Here is a 24,458-nt window from a genome sequence, read left to right as displayed (position 1 = left end):
CCTCATTAGGATTATCTACTTAAAATTGGCCAATCCCCCTGCGTGGATATGTGCCATGCTTACTAAGGAAAAGAAGAAGACTACCTAATTACTCCAACGAAACCTGGATCAAATATCATAATTCCCGTTTTGTTAGAGCTATCGAAGGTGTGCCCACACAATCTTCTCCTAGCTTTAGATGTAGGCGGCTTCTAAAATTTCACGTGTGAGTTGATGTGCATTCTTCGCGATGACAGTCCATTGATGGCAAAAAGGACACACAGGAACGGGAGGGGCTTTCCATGTTTTCCCGCCCACCTTTCCTATATATATTGTGTCACTCTGCAATAAAGAACTAGTTGAAGTCAGCGCTGCGTCGTCATATCTGCCTCTGTCCGTGTCTTAAAGTGCGCATTTTTTTTTCCAAATGAGGTAATGTCATCAGCGAGTCGCGGATTATGTAGGTATTCTCCATTAACTCTTATTGCCAACTGTTCCCAATGCAGAGATCTGAATACCTCCTGTGAATAGGCGGTATTGGCGAGATAGCTTTGCCGAGTTAGCATTAGCATTGGCAATATCTCCTTGCCTGGCACCCTTCCTTATTGGAATTTTATTGCTGTATTAATGGAGGACTATGGTAGCTCTGCAGTTTCTATACATTACTTCCAGTATTTGGACTCAAGGTTGTTTTACACCCTGATTCCGCAATGCCTGTATGACAGCTGAGGTTTTCACTGAGTGGAATGCTTTCTCGTAATCAATGAAGGCTATATATAAGGGTTGGTTATATTCTGCGCATTTCTCTATCACCTGATTGATAGTGTGAATATGATCTATTGTGGAATATCCTTTAAGAAAGACTGCCTGATCATTTGGTTAATTAAAGTCTAAGGTTTCCCCGACTCTATCAGCGATTGCCTTAGTAAATACCTTGTAGGCAACGGACAGTAAGCTGATCGGCCTGTAATTTTTCAAGTCTTTGGTGTCTCCTTACTTATGATTTAAGATAATATTTGCGTTCTTCCTAGCTTCTGGTACGGTCGAGGTCATAAGGCATTGCGTATACAGGGTGGCTAGTTTTTCTAGCACAATTTTCCCTCCGTCCTTTAACAGATGTTCTGTTACGTGATCCTTACCAGCTGCTTTTTCCTTTTGCATTTCTCCTAAGGCTTTATTTACTTCCTCCTTCTTTACTGGCGGGATGACGCATTGCTGTGCGCTACTGTCTCTCTCCTTAACGCTCTGATTACATTGGCTGCATTGGACAATTTTTACAAAGTTTAACCATCAGCAGGAATATTGAAAAGTGCATACTGCACTACTCTAAAGAGACCCAACGCTCACTGGCGAAAATGTGTCGGACCCGAGCCAACTTACTTAAACACAATCATCATGGAAAAATGCCACACATTCAACTAAAATATGCTCTGAATAAAACATGGTGAGGCATGAGAGAAAAATCCTAGTTAGTTCACCTCAGTTTTTAATAATTCGTTAGCATAAGAAGGGTCTGGGCAAGGGGAGATAGTGACCGCCGCCAAGAGTGGCGTGGTGCGTGGAGGTTGTCACCCTCGCATATAAAAACTCTCCTCCTGCCCTCTATTCCTGTCCCCTCACCTCTTTCATTTCATTTCTCCATTCTGCCTGCTGTCCTTTATTTCCGCTGCCCCAGCTCAGGTGCTTCAGTCTCGATGGCAGATGCCGGGGCTAGCAAAAATCTTTTCCTTCCTTTTTACTATTATTTTTAATAAAACCACTACCACCACCACCATATAAAAACTCGTGTGATGCCTCGGATATAACAAAACTAAGTTAGCCACATCAGATGCAACTAAGGGCCGTGTGTTAACCTTGGAAATCACGAACTTTCGTGTGTTACCTCTGAAGTATGCCACCTAGGAAATAGCGAACTTTAGCGTGCTCACATCAGATATAACGAACCTAATTGTACACTTCGGATATAACCAACTTTAGCGAGTTAGCCTCGGATATAACCAACCTGGGTACACCGCGAACACCAAATATTAACGCACTCAAACGGCGCTGGTTTTACGATTCAATTTGTATCGTTTTGAGTGCTGCAAACGGTCTCGCTTCTTTTGCATGTTTTCGTTTTGCTAAGCGCTCTATGTTTCTGGACCTTATCTTTACCGCTTTTTGATTTTGAGGTGTTCCTTTTATGCCCTAGCAAAAATTTTATAAGAAAGAGTTGAGTCTGATCTTGTTCTGTCTTTACCTACCGTTAGAGAAATCGCATTCTATGCGAGGGCGTTTTTCGCTCTGTACTGGTCCTGTAGAACTAGCTTGTGCGCGTGCGTACCTCGTTTTTAATCATGGGAGCTGATTTAAGTTCTCACTTTTCGCGTAAAAACCGCCTAAAGAATTTTACGTTTTTACTCATCTGGAAACGTTGTAAAGCTTTGCTGCGTGTAAATGTGCGGCTTTCTTAATAAAATGATATAGGCGGCAGTTCAGCGCCAGTCGCGGCCTTGCTCCGCTTTTCATTACAGTATTTTCTTCCGCACTGATTGTATTCATGCACCGGTTAATAAAGAAGCCTAGCAAAGCTTTCGTTTCAGGTGATCTTTGAGTGGTCATATGTTAAGGGCAATCCCGCAGGGTGGACCAGATTTTTCTAATAATGGAGTAATTTTTTTTTTGTATTCGAGAAATAACGGATCTGACGAGGAAGAAATTTTCTTTAACTTGGAAGTTTCAGTGAAAGCTGTTAAGCGTTCTCTTGTACGCGTTTGCTTGAGGTAGGGTGAATGCCAGTAATAATAGAGTAATTACTGACATTCACCTATGCTCAGGCAAACGCCTATAAGGGAACGCTTAACAGCTTTCACTGAAACTTCCAAGTTAAAGAAAATTCTTCCTGCTCAGGACTTCGAACTCGGGACCATCATGCGTGAAGGCGCAAGGACACATGCGACTTGAGAGAGGTCGCTCGAAAGAGTCCGGCTAATACCCCTGTTACACGGGCACCGCAAAGGCCTTCGAGAATCAGGTGCTTATATCCAAAGCCGTAAGGAGTGCAGCTACTCGGCACAAATGTTGCACCTTTGTCACTAAGGGCCTTGGAGGCGAAGGCGCCCGTCAGAGACCTTTGGAGCCCAAAGGCGCGGCCTTCGCGAACCTGCGATGGCAGTGCCATCCAACGCCAAAAAGTAAAAGCAATAAAAAATAGATGTAGCCAACAATGTTTGAAACAATCTTTTAAACATACGGCTTTGCTTTTTGAATGGTGCTTATATTTTATTTCCAGATTTCAAGACAGTAAAAAGTGTCGCAGCAACACCGAGTGCCCCTGGTGGCCAAGGCAATGCACAATACCTGCCGCTGCTGATGAGAGTAGCTTCTGCAGTTCTTTTAAGGAAGCAATCAGAACAAAAAAATCTCTGAGCTCCACGAGTAAGCAGAATTTCCCACTTCAGCCTGTTCGAGCACAGCAGCGGGTGCTGAGCCTCAACGACGGTTTCACCTTTGGGCTGCACCGTGTAGCTGCGTCGCTGCTCCTTTAAGCTTTCGCTCCTTTGGGGAAAAAAGGTGCCTTTGCTGGAAAGAACTTCGAGGAATGCCGTGTGACAGGGGTATAACCCTACCAAAGATCGTGGAAGAATCTTCTGCGCTTCATCGCTTCATAAAGCATTTTTTTTTGCCTTCAAGCGCCCGCGATGAAGATGTAGGCCGTGATTCTAGTATCCTTACCAGCTGCAGGTTCACCATGTCCCATGTTGCTTTTGACGGCTCCAACCTTTAGCGGTGTTTCGCGCCCGGGCTGGCAGAACACGTTGCTGATGGCCTTCATTTCCTGCCGGTCACCGGTAGGGGTTCCCGTACCATGTGCCTCCACGTAGGAAACTTTCCGTGGATCTAGCCTAGCCTCGGCGTAGACATCCCTAAGCAGCCGTTCCTGAGCCTCGTTGGACGGACAAGTGAATCCTGGAATATCGCACACCAGTCACTTGTCGCAGACACACTGGCCAGCGAAATGCCCGTAGAGCATCGAACATCAGGGCTACACTATACAGAATCTTTTATACTGGAGCTTGTGATGCAGAAAGAGAAATAATAGAAACATTATGTAATGTTAAAATGAACGCAAGGACCGAAAAGTCCTTGGCTGGATCTCTATGGCCAAGCCAAGCTGTCCAAGAGGCAGCTTTCACTTGGGCATCCTGCAAACATGTACCGCTGCGGATACAAGTTTCCGTGATCCGAGTTCTAGGGAAAACATTTATTGTAGCTCCACCTAGCTCTTTTTCCTCTCATTTAGTGTCCTAACATTCAAGTTACCATTTTCTTTTCAGCCTCTGGCTGGCTGTGAGTTTTCAAGCTTCTTCAGTAGCCGCTAAGACTCCGCTCCGTATGTGTGTGCTAGCAGAATACGCGGATGTACTCTTTTTTTTTTTTAGTGACGTTAAACAGCAGGGCTGTGACCATGATGCTTCTCTACACACATCTTCGCAATCGTAGTCTCACTTTCAAGCTAGTTTATTTCCGAAGGTGGCAATCGGGAAAGGCATTTCACAAATATTTGTACTCACCCGGTAAATACGAATTCTATATCATTAACTATCGGTTCCTCATCGACTGCAATACTGGATCGATGCGCAATGCGGACACCTAAAAAGAACAATGCGAGGAAAAAACACACGGCGCAGCTTTCAGTGATGCAAAACGACTGCTAACTTTCTTTTTCACGCCTTGGTCAGTTTTATGGCAGCGAATCTTTGTAGGCTTTGTTCGTTCATTCTCTAAAGCTGCCGGCACGCCACTTTATCGTTTTGTTTGCGATGCAAGGCGCGACCAGATTTATCTCGATTGATCGCTTCCCGGCGGAGACGATTCTAGTTGTTCCAGAATATTGTAGTAACTTTGCATGCTTTATCTCGAAAGTTCGCTATCAGCTTTAAATCGAGCACGGCCGATAGCCGAGCACGCTTGTCGCTTCGCCACCGCCGAGTGATTCAGTCAATTGTGGGCCAAAGTCAGGCCCTATAGAGCTTTATTTGCACGCCATTTTCTCTGTCGTTCTGCCCTCCGGATTGCAGTCACCACTTCGTGACACTATAATGCCGCAATTTTTAGTGTTCAATGCGCTGGCGCTCATATGTGCTTTCCCTGTTTAGGTCCTGAATAATTTCTGTAAGGTAACACAGCGCAGCCTATATTTACTTAACTGTAGGTTTAAAATTATTTCAGCATTTACTGCTTGCTTACTTTTTCTCAAACAAGCCTTTGGGTGTGCCTCTTTTATTGGCGCATCGTACATTACAAGAACGCGCTGAGAGTATGAATAAATCGGCAAACAGTTTGCACAATTCCGCCATGATGGATTTTTTGCAAAAGTCCTGCCACACTAAGACTTCAGAGGTGTCAACCGCAAGAGCATCAACTTTTCTCGCCAATAGCTCGCGCTCACTTCGTTGGTACGGCGCCTGAAAACCCGTACAACAACCAGTAACAGCTGCATCAAAGCTAGACGGTGTGACGTTTGATGCGAGATGTCCTTCCGTAGATTTAAAACTTCAACGCATGTGAACAAAGGCCCACAACAAAGAGCAAACAATTGATCATCTCTAGCAACTGTCGGTCGGGGAAATCAATAGCGGTGAACGCACTAATGAAACGTGCAAGCAAGCTTCAGGCAAAATATTTCTATAGTAGCAGCGACAGTTCTTTTATAAATATCAGTTATTTGTTTTACAAACGAGGCGATGTGCATTCTCTATGGCAAAACCAGTATTGTGCTTTATTCAAACTTCACGATACATGACACATTTTAAATTGTCTTGCTGAGGTAAGAGTGCTCTCAAATGTAAACGAATGGCAATATTCGCGAAAAAAATCAGATTATCGCCCTCATTCTGTGCATTTTTGAATAGCTCAATGCAACCTAATTGTGATTACGTGAATTACACAGTGCAGTGGTAATCTTTCGCCAGTGCGCTTTTTGGATTCAAAGAAATTTGTTTCGTCAACAGAATCGCCTTCCATTTTCCTTCGACGGCGAATATGCATGACATCCCCGAAGTGCGGTGGCCAGCGTGCTGTTAAATACCAAATACAACGTCAGAGCACAGGTCTGTACTTTTCGTTTTACCGAAACCGATAAACCAAACATACTTCCAGCGACACACCCACCTTCGCTCCTGTAACCGTCCGAGTAAACCTTGATGTGGGTGACCTTGGCGTAGATTCGAAGAGCCTCCGATGCACGTTGAAGAAAAAATACCCCCACAGTTTCACTTCGGACGTAGCCGTTGCCTGAAAAGGCCAACGCTGAGTGATAATCTGCGCCCTCTCCTACACTTCTGCAGAGCAGGCAGAATGAAACACTGCTGCTTCTGGAGACAAATTAAAAAAAAATGTTCTTTTTCCTGTCCATTGCTCTGTGCCTATTTGTTGATTCTGCGACATGACGTAAGAAGCGCAGCCGGAATGTTGGTGGCGAGAAAGAATGTGTGTGTCCACAGAATATTCGTTACGAAATACTGCATCTGGCACCAGTCAGCGTCCCCTCCCCGTCCCTTTCTGAACACTTCGCCACATTGAAGGCGTGTCGCTGCCGCCAAGATATCTGTTGTCATAAGAAAAATCGCAGTTTTTCTTGTTCCTCCTGCAGTTTTCCAGCGCAGAGCCTGGACGAGGCCCCGTCTAGATCACTAGCGCATCATGGTCGGCAATGGGGGATCATAGGCCCTTTATGTACCCATATGGCTTACTGTTATAGATCTTAAGTGCGATTATAACGACACGCCTACGACATCACCAGGAGAAGACGATTAACTCACTGCGGGAATCGAAGGTCATGCAGGCTCCGTCGGGCGACAGTATTCCCAGGCGGAGCAAGCCCACCGACTTGCTGGCGTTCAGGCACACCGAGCTACCACCCACGATGGCCGCCTCGCACTGTCGGGAACGAAGCGCCAACACGGCCTCATTCAGCGCCGTCAGCGTCGAGGAGCACACTGTGTCTATGGCCATGCTCTGTCCTGGAAGAAATGTAGGAAGGCCGAATATACGCTGCGACCAGTGGAACGTTTCGGGTGACGGTTACCATACATCTGCGTGTGTTCTGTGTGGCTACTTTGCAATTCCGTATAGAAATGGCGTGATTAGCGCATGACGCACAATAAAAGTACGGAATGTATGGACCATACAAAAACCACAATAAAACATTGCAATACATACAGGCTCCTTATCACGGCACGCTAATCATGCGGAAGTGATGAAAAACACACACTCAGAGGCTCTCCAAAGGACAAGGAAAGCACATCTGATTATATCCTACATCACAAAAAGTCTGTATTTGATTCATACTGTATGCATGGCTTATTAATAAGTTTCAGCACGGATGGCATCGTCCTTGTATCTTATTTCTTTAATGCTTTAAAGAAAAATAAAGCAAGCTGGAATGAAGACGCATAAGAAGTACGTCTGCATCTGCTATGAAGTTGCGACTATTGAACCCTCATTCTCGGTAGCAGGTCGAAGAATGCGTAGACACTTCTTTTCCTCATTCTAACGTTTCGCGGAAGCTGCCAAGCATTAGACCGCAGTTAGGAGACACAAACTAGACTGACAGCATAGCATACAATAATGATTTAAGTAATATTGGTGCGGGGTGGCAAGCCGAGCAACAGGATGACATTAGGACAGAATAACTATTATTTTAATGGCTGCTGGCTTAGCGCAAGCACTCAAATTCCGCGCCACGTCTCACTTCTTCACAGTCTTCTTCGTAACATTACCCAGGGCCACCGAGTGATTGTCTCGCCTGATTAGTTGAGCTCTGAAGGATGAGTTGACGGTGAGCATGGTAAGAAAGAGTAGAAGAAGATGAAAGACTTTTCTCCACGATGAATGAGATGATCTGATGAACGGTCTATGATCTATTTTGATCTATGATCAAAATTTTGTTCAATGAATCTCCAGCAGAGCTGTTGGCTCTAGTTAACCATTCTTTTAAAGGTCCTTGCGTCTTGCTGAAATAGTTCCATTGCTTAAAAACCAAGGGGAGGGCTTAACTTTAGATAACACAAACCCTATTTCATCAACATCGAACCTAGTGAAATTGGTGGAAAGAGTCCTTCTCAGCCGTGTCATGTCATTCATTTCTAAAAATGCTCTCTTGAATCCATGTCAAATTGGCTACAGGCCGGGTTGTTCAATTTGGTGTGCTCATACTAACCCCGAGAGTCGTATTAAGTTAGCTCGCAAAAGAAAACAGTTCGCTGCGCTTGTCACCTTGGATGCCAGTAAAGCATACGACAGCGTTGAGCACTCAACTCTGTTACTAAGATTACAGGAACTGAACTTCCCAAGCTATTTTGTAGCCTGGATTTCTGTTTTTATGGAAAATAGAGAATTTTACTGCTGCAAAATTGGTGTTTGCTCAAGGAGATTTCCACAGACAAGATGTGTACCGCATGGACCAGTTTCGCTCACCTGTTCTTTTTAACATTTTTCTAAGCTCAATTACATGCATTCAAAATTTGAAAACTTCTGTGTACGCCGACGATATTGCATTTTTTGCATCAGCAGGTGACATTCGCACTCTTTATCGAACCCTGCAAAATTACCTCAATGCTCTTGACAAGTGGTCAGGAAGAACTCATCTGCCCCTCAATGTGAAGAAATGCGCATTGTTAGTATTTCCGGCTTCTGTTCCTGTTAATATCGGCCTGGTCTATAGAAATAACATATTACCTCAAGTTCACACGGTGAAGTATCTCGGAGTAATATACGACTCTATCCTGGCGGCCACACATTGAGCAAGTTCCTGCAAAAGGAGTTCGGGCCATTGGCATCCTGCGCAGGCTTTGTAGTGCTAGGTTAGGCATGAGAAGGCATACACTTCTGATGATTTATAAAATTTACGTCCGTTAAATTTTGGAGTTCGGGTGCGTTTAATTCTCAGGAGCTCCTGCCTATAAACTTCGCCCTCTTGTGCTCTTGGAGCGTGAGGCGTTGCGCCTTTGTCTGGGGCTTCCAAAATATGTCGCCAATGCTGCTGAGCACCTTGAGGCGCGAATCCAATCGTTATCAGCTAGGTTTCGCCTTTTAACAAGTCAAACATTTTTTTTTAAATTGGGCGACTCACCTCTTCACTCTTCCATTATAATATTTCTTAGTCAACCTTCCGCCTTTGTTAGTGCAGATATGTTACGTGCAGTCCCTCCTTGATCTCATAAATATTCATTTCACAGATGTCCGCAAAATGTATAACAGCTCACCATCTGTCGAGATTGAATTCGATGACATTTTTCCATCGAATGCAAAGCTGCCTCCCTTCCCGCTTCTTCAGGGTCTGTTGCAGGAGCACCTAAGATCCTTTCCCTCTCATGTTCTTATTGCTACCGATGCCTCGCAGGAACGCGAAAAGGCAGGCGTTGGAAATTTTTCGCCTTCACTGGATTGGTCTTTTCTCTCCGTCTTTCTGACTTCACTGCAACTTTCCTGGCTGAATTATTAGCAGTAATCTTAGCCTTACGAAAATTAGAAACTACCGTTTCCCAGGTCGTGGTTCTGACAGACTCTCTGTCCATTTGCTCTTCATTATCCTCACACACTGAGTCTCGGACATAACGCATCTTTAAGTTCCTGATTCCGCTCCATCTAAATTCGGTAAGGTTGCTTTGGGTACCAGATCACATGGGCTTTTACTTAAATGAGGTTGCAGATTCCTTAGCAAGAGCCTCTCTCTGCGGCCCAATTGTTGCTGTCCTGCCAACGTGTGCATATACAGCTGCGGTGAGGTTTCGCAGCTACACAATATTTCAGGAATTTGCTGCCTCGGCTTTTAATCATCTCTCGAATATCAGTATGTTCTGCATCCTTGGAGCAGCAGACTGGCGCTCACTCAAACTAGAGGTCTCTTTCACGCGCTTGCGTTGCCGGGTTCCCCTTCTAAATTTCTACCTCCACAAATCTGGCCTGACGGCTTTCCCACTGTGTCCTTTTTGTGCCGAACCTGAGACAATAGATCATTACCTGCTGTTCGGGAACCGCTTCTCTCATTTGTGGAAACGTCTTCTGCAAATTTCATTTCATCAACTGGGCTTGCCTGTGTCCTCCGCGGTTGTTCTTTCCATTGGCGCATCTTTGCTTGGACGAAGCGACAGGAGTGTGCGCTTTGCTGTGCAAAATTTTCTTCAAGAAATGCAGCGTCTCCCATTCTAATTTCTTTTTCCCGCTCTCAGTCAGTACGACATTGAAACATTACAGGCATTGTATACTATTATGCACATTAAGCCATTGTCCCGTCTTCGATCTGCAAGTTAACAGGACCCTTGTCCTTCCGTCTTCCAATCTATAAGACTACATACTATTACCACTCCTTTTCCCGTCAAAACATTCCTGTATCCAGCAATTAACCGCCTGTGTCTTGGCCACTCCCCCGTAGTAGGTATGTGCCAGCAACGTCTAAGGCCTTCCTTCCTTCCTTCCTTCCTTCCTTCCTTCCTTCCTTCCTTCCTTCCTTCCTTCCTTCCTTCCTTCCTTCCTTCCTTCCTTCCTTCCTTCCTTCCTTCCTTCCTTCCTTCCTTCGTTCGTTCGTTCGTTCGTTCGTTCGTACGTTCGTTCGTTCGTTCCTTCCTTCCTTCCTTCCTTCCTTCCTTCCTTCCTTCCTTCCTTCCTTCCTTCCTTCCTTCCTTCCTTCCTTCCTTCCTTCCTTCCTTCCTTCCTTCCTGATGAACGGTTGCCCCCGGAGCTCCGGTTCCAGCGGTCGGTCGCCCAAAGCTAAAGGCCAAGGTTTATGGGACGCTGCCTTGATTCTTGTCGTCGGGTAAGTAAGGATCGTGGTATAGCGCGTCTGCTCCGGGTCGTCATGTCTTGCGGTGAGGGTAAAGCAGGTGGTCGGATCTTATCAAGTCAAGCTGGGGTTGAGCTGGGGGGCGGAGTTCAAGTGGCCTCGGTCGAAAACCAAGGAGAGCAGAGGGCGTGGATGCTCCATTTACCAGGATGATGATTTCATCCAGCATCTCACAACAAGTGACACGGGGTGGCAGGCCAAAGAAGAGGAGGAGATGATGACAGATGAAATATGATTTAATAGCTGCGGGCCTAGCGGGAGCGCTCTGATCGACGCCACTGACTGCTTCTTCGTCTTCTTCGTAACAATATCGCTTCCTCACTCAGCCAGCTTCTTTAAAGAAGTGCGGCAAAATCGAAGTGCATAAAAGAATACGCATTCATTTTCCACTTTCTTTCAAGGATCGTCCAAGGCCTACGGCAAAATCAGAGGCTTCTGTAGAAGCAGTTCTTTTTGCGATCAAAATCTTTACGGGGGGCTAGAAAATATCTTGCAGCGAGATGTGATCCGAATGATCAAAACTCAACAACAGCTGCCTTATTTTTGTGCAATAAAGTTAGAGCAAAGGAAGTGAATAAACACTTTCGCGTTCTTCCTGAGAATACCACCTACCCCCTCCATCGAGATCGCCTGAACACAGACAACACAATTTTCTCAACATCTACGAACTGAGCTTCATGAACAAACCTACTTTTACAAAAATTATTGCACGTCATTTAATCCCAGTTTTTATTTTTGATATACTCTGCTTATGTTCCCGGCCGCGGCGGTCGAATTTCGATGGAGGCGAAATTCTAGAAGTCCGTGTACTGTGCGATGTCAGTGTACGTTAAAGAACCCAAGGTGGTCAAAATTCCCGGAGCCCTTCACTACGGCGTCTCTCACAGCCTGACTCGCTTTGGGACGTTAAACCCCCATAAACCAAACCAAACTCTGCTTATGACAACCATGGCAACAGCATTGCCAACGATGTAAACTTCCTAGACATACATGTTGGTGTGAAGAACTTTTCCGGAACTAATTAAAGCAGCGCACGCAAAGCTGTGCGTGGAGCACATTAAATCCGTTATACACCGGAAGCTGCAACTAAAGAATTCTAGTAGAGAGAGACAGCGCACCGACTCCGCTGAGCTGGCGAGCAGGAGTGCAACTGCGCACGCCCGAAGCGCTCAGCCGAAAACGCTCGAGTGCTTCGGCGCCTTCATTCCACGCACGGCTGGGCGGCGCTGCGAACCAGCTCATGCAGCGTTGCAGAAGGTACTGTGCACTTTTCGTTAAGAATGTACGATAAAAATAGAACGTGACTTGTGCTATTCTACGTTACAAGTTATTTAGGAATAAACGATTTCTTTTGTAGCGCAAGACGTATAGTCCTCTTTTGTCGAAAGCGCCGTGTGCGTGTGGGCGGGGGTATGTGCGTGCGTGTGCGTGCGTGTGGGTAGGTGGGTGCGCGTGCGTGCATGTGTGGGTGGGTGTGCGTGTGTGTGTGTGTGTGTGAGTGTGTGTGCGTGTGTGTGTGTGGGTGATTGTGGGCGCCCGCGCGCGTGTGTGTGGGTGTGTGTGCGTGCACGTGTGGGTGGATGTGCGTGCGTGTGGGTGGGTGTGCGCGTGTGTGTGTGTGCGTGCGTGCGTGCGTGTGTGTGGGTGAGTGTGTGAACGCGCGTGTGTGTGAGTGGATGTGTGTGTGTGTGTGCGTGGGTGTGGGTGATTGTGTGCACGCGCGCGTTGTGTGTGCGTGCGTGCGTGTGTGTGGGTGGGTGTGCGCGCGTATGTGTGTGAGTGGATGTGTGTGTGTGCGTGTGTGTGTGTGCATGTGTGGGTGGGTGGGTGTGCACGTGTGTGTGTACATGCATGTGCAGGTGGTGGTGCGTGTGTGTGTGCGGGTGGTTGGGTGTGCGCGTGTGCGTTTGTGTATGTGTGGGTGTGTGTGTGTGGATGAGTGTGTGCGTGTGTGTGTGGGTGTGTGTGTGGTTGAATGTGTGCGTGAATGTGCGTGGGTGGGTGTGTGTGTGTGTGCGTGAGTTTGTACGCGCGCGTGTGTGTGTGGGTGCGCGTGCGTGTGGGTGGGTAGGTGCGCGTGTGTGTGTGTAGGTGGGTGTGTGTGTGCATGCGTGTAGGTGGGTGTGTGTGCGCGCGCGCGTGTGTGTGTGAGTGTGTGTGGGTGAGTGTGTGCGTGTGCGTGTGTGTAGGTGTGCGTGTGCGCTTGCATGTGTGTGTGTGTGTGTGTGTGAGTGTGTGTGCGTGTGTGTGTGTGGGTGATTGTGGGCGCGCGCGCGCGTGTGTGTGGGTGTGTGTGTGTGTGCGTGCACGTGTGGGTGGATGTGCGTGCGTGTGGGTGGGTGTGCGCGTGTGTGTGTGTGTGTGTGTGTGCGTGCGTGTGTGTGGGTGAGTGTGTGAGCGCGCGTGTGTGTGAGTGGATGTGTGTGTGTGTGCGTGGGTGTGGGTGATTGTGTGCACGCGCGCGTTGTGTGTGCGTGCGTGCGTGTGTGTGGGTGGGTGTGCGCGCGTATGTGTGTGAGTGGATGTGTGTGTGTGTGTGCGTGTGTGTGTGTGCATGTGTGGGTGGGTGGGTGTGCACGTGTGTGTGTACATGCATGTGCAGGTGGTGGTGCGCGTGTGTGTGGGTGGTTGGGTGTGCGCGTGTGCGTTTGTGTATGTGTGGGTGTGTGTGTGTGGATGAGTGTGTGCGTGTGTGTGTGGGTGTGTGTGTGGTTGAATGTGTGCGTGAATGTGTGTGGGTGTGTGCGTGGGTGGGTGTGTGTGTGTGTGCGTGAGTTTGTACGCGCGCATGTGTGTGTGGGTGCGCGTGCGTGTGGGTGGGTAGGTGCGCGTGTGTGTGTGTAGGTGGGTGTGTGTGTGCATGCGTGTAGGTGGGTGTGTGTGCGCGCGCGCGTGTGTGTGTGAGTGTTTGTGGGTGAGTGTGTGCGTGTGCGTGTGTGTGGGTGTGCGTGTGTGCTTGCATGTGTGGGTGTGTGTGTGGGTGAGTGTGTGCGCGCGCGTGTGGTTGTGTACGTGCGTGTGGGTGTGTGGGTATGTGGGTGAGAGTTTGTGCGTGCGTGCGTGTGTGTGTGTTGAAGCCCCAGCGGCCCCAGCTGCCCGATGGGAGTTGGTGGGCTCGCATTTCCTACCTCTGAGCTTCCACCCGCCCACCCATCCCGATCCACCTACCTCCACCGCACAGAAAGCTTCCATCCACTAACCACTCCCCACTCTAATTCCATTCAAGTGTTCCATGCAACAGTGGAATGAAAAGCGACAGAGAGATATAATTCAAAGACACGATGGCAAAACCGATCGGTATAGAAGCAAAATGTCGACTCAGTGCTGAACGCAGTTTAGTGGCATCACAAGTGATGATTGCATGCGTGTTTCTTACAACGATATAATTAAAAGCCTCATCAGAAAGGAAATGTGCAGTCGGAAGCTGATTTGCCTGACTGGCTTTAAGGAAGTGGCATCACCAGACCCGAATATTTCTATTGCCTCATTGGCGGGAGGGAACTGACGTCATCAGTCTTTGGAATGCCCACTAAATGGGGGCAAGGCGACGTCACTTCCGATAAGGGCATCGGCCGCAGCTTATCCTATCGCATCGCAAAACACACAATGCAATTAGTTGTCCCTCTGGTTTTTTCTGTAGCGGATGATAAATTATATATAATTTTTAAGAATATAGTTTCACTTTTGTTTGACCTGGGCGGTTTTGGTGGTCCGCCTGTTTTCACTGATCTCAATTCTGGCCCAACAGGCGTCGCTCCGATAGGATTCATCGTTTCGCAGGAGTGCAGCTTAGTGCACTCAAATTTGTCCTTAAATATTTCAAATATTTTGCCTGTGTTCGTAGGCGCCCGTTATTTTTCTTTGCGATTTGCCGACGAAACAGCACTTACTGTCGTCTGCTCGACACACCGCAAAATATTTTTGTCAGAACAAACTCTTCATTCTCTTATCATACCTGGTTTTAACATACGGTTGTCGCTTCCCGCCAGACTTTTTGAAATTACGTGCGTAGGTATCAGTGTTTTTAAATCATTCGCGGCAAACAGCATTCCACACTCTTGAACTATGAGTGCCATGCCCTCTGCCGTCAGGACAGTCTTCGCTGCCTCCGTAGGCAATACAGCCAAGGCACCACGGCCATGTGTTTGGATGCGGCTTCGTAGTCGCACCCCCACAGAAATGCTTGCGCAGCTGTCAATCACCCCGGCACCCCGTATTTCTTAGCGTCTTTCACGGCTCCGGGGCGTACGGGCGCAGAAGCCATCGCTATAGCCATCGCCATCAAAATGAGTGAAGCGCAACACCACAGCCTTCACAATTTCCCAAGCCACCTGCACAGCCTACACGAGCACAGCCTACACAGCCTATCCCACGCACGGCTCTGCGTTTCGGGCCTTCACCTCCAACATGATCACGTCATCACCTTGGTCCTAAGACATGCAGGCCTCGATGGCAATATTAGGGCCGACCGATGCCCCAGCTCGAGAATATACCTGCCGAGCAGGGCAAACGGACTCTCACCCCATTTTTCTACTCGCCTAGAGACCCTCCGCCTAAATCAGCGTCTCTGCCCTCTGCCACATAAGCAACTTTCCCTGGCGGGCTCCTACCAGCTACGACACATCCCAACACTCACTTTCCCCAATCTCCCCCATGAACACTGCATTCACGCAACGTTATACGCAGGTACATGTCTCTGGTGCGGTGATATTCCTATATTCACACACATAACACGGTCATGCACAGCTAAACCAAGCCATTTAGAGGCGCGTTTAACGCGGCGCTGAGGCAGTGAGAGGTGACTGTGGCCAGCCGCACCCTTGGAGACCAGGAGGCGCTAGTTGCCATCGCCAAAGCGTCGGCGGAAGCTACTGGAGTCTTGGACTGAAGGCCACACCCACAATCCGCTCCTGTCTTCCATTTTGCAGTAAAAGTTTACGCTCTGCCCCTCTTTTTCAGGCAATTTACAATTCATACCGTAACCCGAGAGCCTTTTCTTTTGTTTAAAGAAAGCAGTCAACAGGATTTGTCAAAAACTGGACATTATAGCGAGTCCTATGACAAAACCTGACAAAGTCTGCGCACGCACTATTGTCATATTATTTCGAGTTTCTATTGTCACCTGCAACGTCGAAAAAAAAGGAGTCGGTTGTCGGACGGTACCTCTCTTGCATGTTGGATAAATTCTCGTGTTATGATATTGCAATATCGAACGCCTGAGATGCTTTGTAAAAACCTTCGAACACCAATAAAACTTGTCTCTCAGCTAGTTGGTGTATTTCACAGGATGAATCCAGCTCTGCACAACACACAAAAAATTAGGAGGATGCTGAACCCTGGCCTTAAGTGACAGCTCCTCTTCCTCCTTTTTTGCTGTTTTTGTTCCTATTCTTTCTAATTTCGCAACAATAATCAATCCACAATCACATTACCAATCGCAGTCATCGATTACAATCACAGTTACCGATGAACATACCGAATACCAATCCAGTCACAATTACCGATCACCAATCGCCAACCCCTATCGGCACGACAGGCTACGCCACTACGCACTCATACACATAAACACCTTTTGGTTCACTACAGTGAAGAACTATAAAGCCGATTTTTCTTTCCGTGCAATTCCTGACGCCTAACTAGCATATTTATATTTGATTTTTTTTATTCAATACCATGAGTACACATCTACAACACATGTTACTACTTCATACACGCCAGAACGCATTATCTAGTTGCCCCTCTTACACGCTTTATCCAAAGACCCTTCGTGGCTTACAGGTGCTCCTACCAATGTGCTTTCCTACTGATCGGCTGAAGCAATGCTAGTTTTATTTCAAGGTAATATAGCGACAGCTCTGCATGGCATGTTCGCCGAGTTCATGTCGTATTCGTAGCCGTCGGTGTCTTATGCAGTCTGCGCCTTTTCTTCCCTTTCTGTCTGGCTCCTCTCTCTTTACCCTGTCGTTCTCCGGCTTCCTCGCTTCTCTAGGCGTGCGTGTATGTCCGCACGTATAGGCTAGGTGCATGTTTGAGGAACCACGCGTGACACAATATCGAACACTTGTCACACGCCAGCCCCATACCCTTAGCCCTAGTACATTACCCTACACCCGCTAACCACACACCCTTAAGCAATGCTACTAAATACTGCCGCCTGCATTTGTACCAAGGAGGCTTCCGCTGAAACTCGCGTAGAAACATGAGTAACCGTCAGGCGAATTTTTGACGTAGCATTGATTCCATATCCCTAATACGGGCGACGAGAGGCAAAAATACCACAGTATCTAAGGAATACCGCGTTTGCACTGCGTGCAGTTAAGTCACTGCACCTGTATAAAAATCTGTGGTGCGTTGACAACCGGATTCACTGGCATTAGCTCCACACACGATATATAAGAGTCATGGCTGGAGAATGGAATGGCGAAAAGAGATGTGCCGTTTAGTCGAAAACTCTGGGTGGCCTCTGGCAATTTACGCGCAGGTTTCTCGGTCAGTCGAAAGGCCAATCAAATCGATACGGAGTCTACACCGCAGCCGGCACATTATATACTTTTAATGCTTTAGGAGTTTTTTACCATTAAATACTCAGGAAACCGAACTACCACAATTGCGCTGAAGCAAAAATTAAAAGTAAACAGTGCAAGGCACAATCATATAACTCAACCATCTAATAGACGATCATGTGGCGCGTGTTATACATGTGATTACATGCATGTGCACAATTTTCAGTTCACGCTACGCAAGGCAAACCTAACAGCTTTTCTTGGTGCCTGCATAGACTTTTTAGGCGTAAAAAATCTATGAAGGTAAGTTAGAAATGGTCCATCAAAAACTAAGATACCGCGGCACAGTGTTATCGAATGGAAGACACTGTGAGCATGAAATATGTTCATACCGTGGAAGTCGAATGAGTTCGCTATTCGATTGGCGAACATAGCTTGCGAGCTGCCGATCATGCTGTATCCATCGATGTTGTCCACGTTGAAGTTGAATGCCTCGCCCGATTCACAGTTGTAGGAACCAATGAAAACCCCCACCTTGCGGCCCCGCAGTGTCACCGGGTCATAGCCGGCGTCTACAATGGCCTCGTGTGATGTCTCGAGCAGGAGCCGCATCTGTGGGTCCATCATATGTGCCTGCTTCGGGGGCACGCCAAAGAACTCCGCGTCGAATAGGGACAGGTCTCGGATCTTGCCCATGCGCTCCGGCAGGCCCAGGTGACCTTCAATCCACAGGGGCACAGTCAGAAAAAGGCATTTTGCTACTGTAAACCATCATATTTGTCCTTTTCAATATTGTCCGCGCAGAAAACCACTTACAGGTCGAGACAATAGGTACAGATTGAGACAGATAGACAGACAGGCCTACCTCAGGCGTGCAAGCAGGTAGGTTCATATTTAACTTCCGGCTTCAGACCAAGTGTACAGATGTATTCGTTGCCAGAAGTGCCACGTTATTCAGGCACGCACTTACTACACCTATACCGAGAGTGACTCCATCAATTACAGATAAAGCGTTTCATTAGGGCACTGTTCTTAGCTTACGGTTACATCATCTTCACCGGTTGTCTTGAAGTCTTGGTTGTTAACCCCATCTAAGAATATCCTTTTTATCATCAAAACAGGTTTTAAAACGTCATAAAGCCTTCTTTGCGAGTAGTATGCTGAGAAGCATATCGTTATCCTCTTCTTTGAAATTTGTGCACCACGTCACGAGGCTTCCTTAATAAACCATCCAAAATCCGGACTTGTTTCTGCAGTGCTGTGTTTATTAGCGTGCTACAGAAGAAAGGACAACTTGAAACCCCAATCACAAGTGTCAGGGACAGCTACAGTACTGGTATACGATTTCTGACACTAGAGACCGCTAAAAGGATGCGATGATGTTTGGTTTTATTTGATTTTTCGGGGCTTAGCGTAGCAAAGCGACTCAGGCTATGAGATTTGCCGTAGTGGAGGGCAGCGGATAATTTCGACCACCTGGGGTTATTTAACGTGCACTGACGTCGCACAGCACACGGGCCTCTAGAATTTCGCCTCCATCGAAATGCGACCGCTGCGGTTGGGATGGAACCGTCGTCTTTCGGGTCAGCAGCCAAGCGCCATAGGCACTGAGCGACAGCGGCAGCGGCAGCAGAATGATGTTTATCAGATCAGGCGCCTTTGCGGTAGGAAAGAAGTAGGCATGTTTGTGTCTGTTTTGTTGCCGTGACAAAAACACCATACAGAACTTCATTCCAAAGTCACATATGACATTTCGACCAGAAACAATCAAGAAGCAGGTAAATGGATGGGGAAGACGCCTAGTGCAAGTAATTCAGAACCAAAAGCAGCCTACGTATTGTTTTATAAAAGTAGGTTGTCGTTGTTATATACGCTGCTGGACTGGAGTAGCACATTCTTTGGCAGGTGACAATTACTGCCAGCCACACGCTTTTACTCAGCATGGACTAGGTTTTACGCTTGCATAAGGCTCAGTTCACGGGTTTCTCAGATTTTCTCAAAGCGGCACGTGTGGCTATCTAAATGTCCCGTTTCGTAGCAAGCGAGCAGTTCACTCCTGCGGCGTCAATCCTGTGTAGCTTTCTATGACACGCAGAGGCTTCCCTGGGTTAAGTATTGCAAGCGCGTTTTGTAGTTATGCCCCTGTAAGGAGCCCCCGCGAATGGCATTGACCGATTGTCCCTCTCGATCGCATCTTCCCCTCGCCCACTTGCTCGATCCCTTTGGACCTCCTAGCGTGAAGTCGCAGTTCGTTGCAGACGAAAGGGGAGAAACCAAGGCTTATTCGGATTAACCGCGGCGTAATGAAAATCGGCGGACGCCATTGGCTGAGGGCCTCCTTTGAGGGGCATCTGCTTCGTTCTTGGGCTGTATCCAATTATTGCATTTCCTTCCGTAGCATCTTTATCATTGAGAGTGCCCGCGTATGACGCCAGATCTAACACCCTACAAGTTGTCTAGCTTGCAGGCTCAGTTCTCAAAGCTGGGTCTGTCACAAAAAAAAGAAGAGAAGGAGATTTAAGGAAAAAAAATTAAAAATCAAGAACTCTGATTCTGTAATCATGCATTACTGACAGTCGGCATCAGCACTACTATCATTATCATCAGTCTCACTGGACTCGAAGGCCTCTCCCATATTATAATTAAGTCTGTCCTGTAGTAGCTGCGGCCACCTGGTCACGCAAACTTCATAATCTCCTCAGCCCGCCAACTTTCTGCCGCCCCCTGCTATGCTTCCCTTCCCTCGGTATCCATTCCGTTACCCTTAACGGCCTTCGCATTGTATGCCCTGCCCAATGTCGATTTTTCTCTCTTATTTTGTCTAGGATGTCAATAGCACGTGTTTGTGCCCTGACGCACTGTGGTGGCGCCGGTGTAAATGTAGAGGCGGGATTACCCTTAAAGAGACCCGTCGGCAGTTGCTCCGCCTGAGTCACTGACTTAAGTGATTGTGTCTCTGCCACTCCTACATAAGGGCGGTGTCAGAGACGGGGTAAATAAGTTATCTCTTAACAAAGAAAGGGACTCCGGCGATTGCCTTAGCCTGCACTCTTCTCTCTTTCAGTATGTTAACGTTACACCTACCGTTTTTTTCCCCAAAGCTTGCAGAGTTGTCATCAAAGAAAGTTAGACGCTCTTCATTCCCCTTCATTCCTGTTTCTTCATCATACAAAGATATGATAAACTTTTCTCTAGAGGGATACGGGCAAACTGCATGTCATCATCTGCGGTCCTGACAAATGTACTCCATCCCATTCTTTGTATTCTGGTAATTTCACTGGCAGCTTCTTGATCAGCAGTCACTACCTGCCTGACTTAGACGCATTACCTTGCTTCTTCCAACGCTCCATTACCTAATACAAAGTGCTCTTTCGTTCTGAGACTATTGAACATTGCTTTAGTTTACTGCATAATAATTTCTAGACCTAGAGCTCTGCTTTGCCTGTATAGGTCATTGATAATGCTTTGCAAACCGTCTCTTTTCTTATTTAGCGCGGCATGTCATAGGCGATTTCCAGATTACAAGGTATTCTCATTTATCTCTTCTCCCCAGCTCTTCATAATCCAGGCCAGTGAATACGTCATGCAAACATGCGATGAATATCACTGGACAAATTGTGCCTCTTTGCCTTACGTCCTTTTTTTTATTATAATGTCACTAATTCTTCTGTTGGTGACTATAGCGGCTGCGCAGCCACTGTAAATTTTCTTTCAGTACTTATATATATGCCTCTTCTGCACCTTGGTACCCCAATTCGTACATGACTCCTGGGACATTTACTACGTCAAATGTTTTCTCGTAATCTGTCAGGGCTATATTAGAGGCAGGTTATATTCTTCAAATTTCTCTGTCAACTGACTGTTAGTGTGAATATGGTGTATCTTTGCGCATCGTTTACGAAGGCCAGACTGGTCCTTTGGTGGCCAAGAGTCGAACATTGGCGACTGACTTAGGAAATACTTTGTACGTGATGGACAGTAAGCTAATCGGTCTTTACTTTAATGGCGAAAGCACTACTTAATGGGGTCAAACACAACCAAGATTCTTGTGTGAAGCCTCGGAGTGGCTCGGGTAAGCTCAGGCTGTTCGGAGGAGCGTCGCGCAAGCTCCAGGACGAGACGTTCACCAGCTACATTGAAGATGTAATTGACCTCTGCAAGCGTGTTTATACGGCTATGTCTGAGGCTGACAAGATCAAGCACATCATGAAAGGCATCGGCGACGATGCTTTTCAGATGTTGTTGGCGAAGAGTCCCACCTCCATTGCCTCGGTGTATACCGTGTGCCAAAGTTTGGACAAAATGCGCAAGCAACGCCTTTGCGCTCGTCGCCCTCCCCCGCCATCCGACTCCATTTCCGGCCTGGCCATCAACCACGACTTACTCGTTAACATCAAACACTTCGTACAGGACGAGGTCACCCGGCAGCTCTCGCTCCTATCTCGCCAACACCCGCCACCGCCCGTCCTCAGTCCTGGGATCCGGAACGCCATCACGCAGGAGGCCGCCGATGCACTTCCTAGTTTAAGCAACCGGCTCCCTTGGCTCCCCAGGTCGGACTTCTCAGCCCACCCCTGTTGCCGCCCCGTTGAGCTACGGTTCTCGAGTTGCCGTGCCGCCTGCCCCCTCACCCGTGCCTCTCACGTATGCCGAAGCTGTCACACGACCACCGCGACCGCAGGCTTATGCACACGTTCCTCCAGTGGTGCCTGCGCCTTTTGCTACCCGACACCGCCTCAGGCCCGCTACCTACAACCCTTGGCGCACAGCTGACAACGGACCTATTGTTCCGCCTGTGGTCTTCCAGGCCGAGTCGCGCGCCTCTGTCGAGGTACTGGGCACCATCTGCCGGACTACCCCAATACAGACCGCACCTTTCGCCCTCTTTTCGGACCACCACCTCAGGGGACCTCTCCTGACCACGCGCTCGGTCGCCAGCCCTACGTTTTCCACCGCTCGCCACTGCTCTATCCTGCGCCCTCTTCGCCGATATCCGATTCTCTACTCGCAGCGCTCACTACCATGGACATGCCCCTTTAACAACGCCAAGATCCATGAATTTCATCCTTGCTCGATATCCTCCATGGAGGCTCTACGGCCTGCTTCCCTCGGGCCCTTCGTCGCCAAGCTTCCCATTTTGCCCTCCGCGACGATCTTCTGTACCGCCCCAACTATCGTCCAGACGGCCGAAAGTGCTTCTTGTGGTTCCCCGACATATCCGGTCTGAGATTTCTGACCACCACCATGCCGACCCTGAGAGCGCTCATGCTGGCTCGCTGAAAACATACGAGCGACTACGACAGAGGTACTATTGGCAAGGCATGTACAACTTCGTTCGTCGCTACGTTCGCTCCTGCATTGCCTGTGAGCAGCGGAAGTCGACAGCTCGCCCCATGACTGCCCCGTTACAGCCATTACCTTGCCCGGCTCGCCCTTTCGATCGTGTGGGCATCGACCTGTATGGGCCGCTTCCCTTAACGACCGCTGGGAATCGATGGATCATAGTCGCCGTGGACCACCTCACTCGGCATGCTGAGACCGCTGCCCTACTTGCGGCTACTGCTCCCGACGTCGCCTTCTTCCTTATTCATGACTTTGTCCTGCGTCACAGCGCTCCTCAAGAACTTCTCAGTGACCGCGGCCGCGTTTTCTTGTCTGAAGTTGTTCACGGGCTTATCGATGCGTGCCGCACAGTCAATCGCATCACTACTGCTTACCACCCCCAAACCAACGGCCTCAGCGAACGCTTCAGCCGGACTCTTGGGGACATGATCGCCATGTACATTCGCTCCGACAGCTCTAATTGGGATCAGGTTCTTCCTTTCGTAACCTATGCATATAACACCGCATCTCAAGAAAGCACTGGCTTTTGCGTGCGTATTCTTTCTTTTATTCGGGTGCGAGCCTGTTTGATAAAATCCTTTCCTACAATCCCGACAGCTCGTAATGCACTTCCCTTTCTGACATTACCCACCATGCTGAGCAGTGCCGCCATTTGGCTGCCTCCTTCACCGCCGAACGTTAAGGCCTCCGCAAACATGGCTCCGATCAGGACACGCGCGCTGTTCACTTCTCCACTGGCTCATTGGTCTGCCTCTCTGCTCTGGCTCCATCCAAATTTTCGGCCAAGCACATCGGTCCTTACCGTATCTTAGAGCGTACGCCGACTGCGAACTACATCATCAAACCAGGGACACCTTTTTCGGGTCATCGCCGCCGTGGCCGCGCCGTCGTTCACGTCAGCCGCTTGAAGACCTATTACAGCCCCTCAACGTGCCAATAAACCGCCCTATACAGACGTGAAATAGAGGCACTTGTTATCAATGGGCCGACCTAACTGACCGCGGGTAGCAAGTCCTAGAACACGAAGGTGAGTTTCAAAAACTACTGCAATTTTTTCGGAGAGGAAAGAAGGCATGAGAACAGAAAATAGGGGCAATGCGAGCTTATGTGAGGCGTTGAAATGTTTTCTTGCTGTGTAGTAAAGAGTGAATGAAGATACTTGGAACTGTTCTAGTTTTTTTCGAACCTCATGCGCTCCTAACAGCAAATTCATACAATAACAACTTTGTTTCTAGTTAGTTTCAGATTAAAGTCTCTGTTGTTTTGGAGGATGCTAAAAATAAATAGAGCAGACTCTCAGCCAGAAGCGTCTCGTGCTTTCCTTAATCCTCGCAGTGGCCTAGGGTGCACATATAAGCCCTGAAGTTTTAAGCTCAATTCAAGTGCATATGGCAAGACAATCCGCTGAGTTCCTTCTTTAGTTACACGATAACTTATCCATTACTTCTGTGTTTTAGCCTGCGGTCAGGATAGAATATTAGTCTTCAAGGGGAGCGTTGTTAAGTAGACATATTAAAGCTGTGCTCGACTACTAAATGTCACACTTGTGCATGCAAAACGCGAACATTTATCTTTTGCTTTCTGCTCGCATTTATTTATTTCTTTGCTCTCCAGACTGAAGCACTACAGAGAGGAGTGGGTAAAAGAAAATAACAAGAACAGGGTAAGTACAGCATCACCACGTTATGCATTTCTAACGGCATTCTTAAACAGATAGGCGCCTGTAATGAAGGCGATGGAAGCGGGAAGGCGCCTCCATTGTTTAGATGTCTTGTGCATGAAAGATGCGAAATGCAGGTTGGTGCGAC

At 47.9% G+C, this 24,458-nt stretch overlaps 1 protein-coding gene across 1 annotated transcript in view; it reads right to left on the bottom strand.

Annotated features, from left to right (window-relative positions):
• Window positions 1-24,458, bottom strand: part of LOC144134031 (fatty acid synthase-like) — a 134,087-nt gene that overhangs the window by 109,008 nt on the left and 621 nt on the right. The window contains exons 2-5 of the mRNA XM_077667039.1: window positions 17,700-18,026; window positions 6,783-6,983; window positions 6,133-6,255; window positions 3,694-3,927 (exon numbers count right to left, since the gene is read on the bottom strand). Of these exons, the coding sequence (XP_077523165.1) occupies window positions 3,694-3,927; window positions 6,133-6,255; window positions 6,783-6,983; window positions 17,700-18,026 (885 nt within the window). The remainder of the gene's footprint in view (window positions 1-3,693; window positions 3,928-6,132; window positions 6,256-6,782; window positions 6,984-17,699; window positions 18,027-24,458) is intronic.

The sequence above is a fragment of the Amblyomma americanum genome, chromosome 5 (genome assembly GCF_052857255.1).
Source record: "Amblyomma americanum isolate KBUSLIRL-KWMA chromosome 5, ASM5285725v1, whole genome shotgun sequence".
Lineage (NCBI taxonomy): Eukaryota > Metazoa > Arthropoda > Arachnida > Ixodida > Ixodidae > Amblyomma > Amblyomma americanum.
The sequence above is the reverse complement of the archived record's forward strand: the minus strand, read 5'-3'. Positions and strand labels throughout refer to the sequence as shown.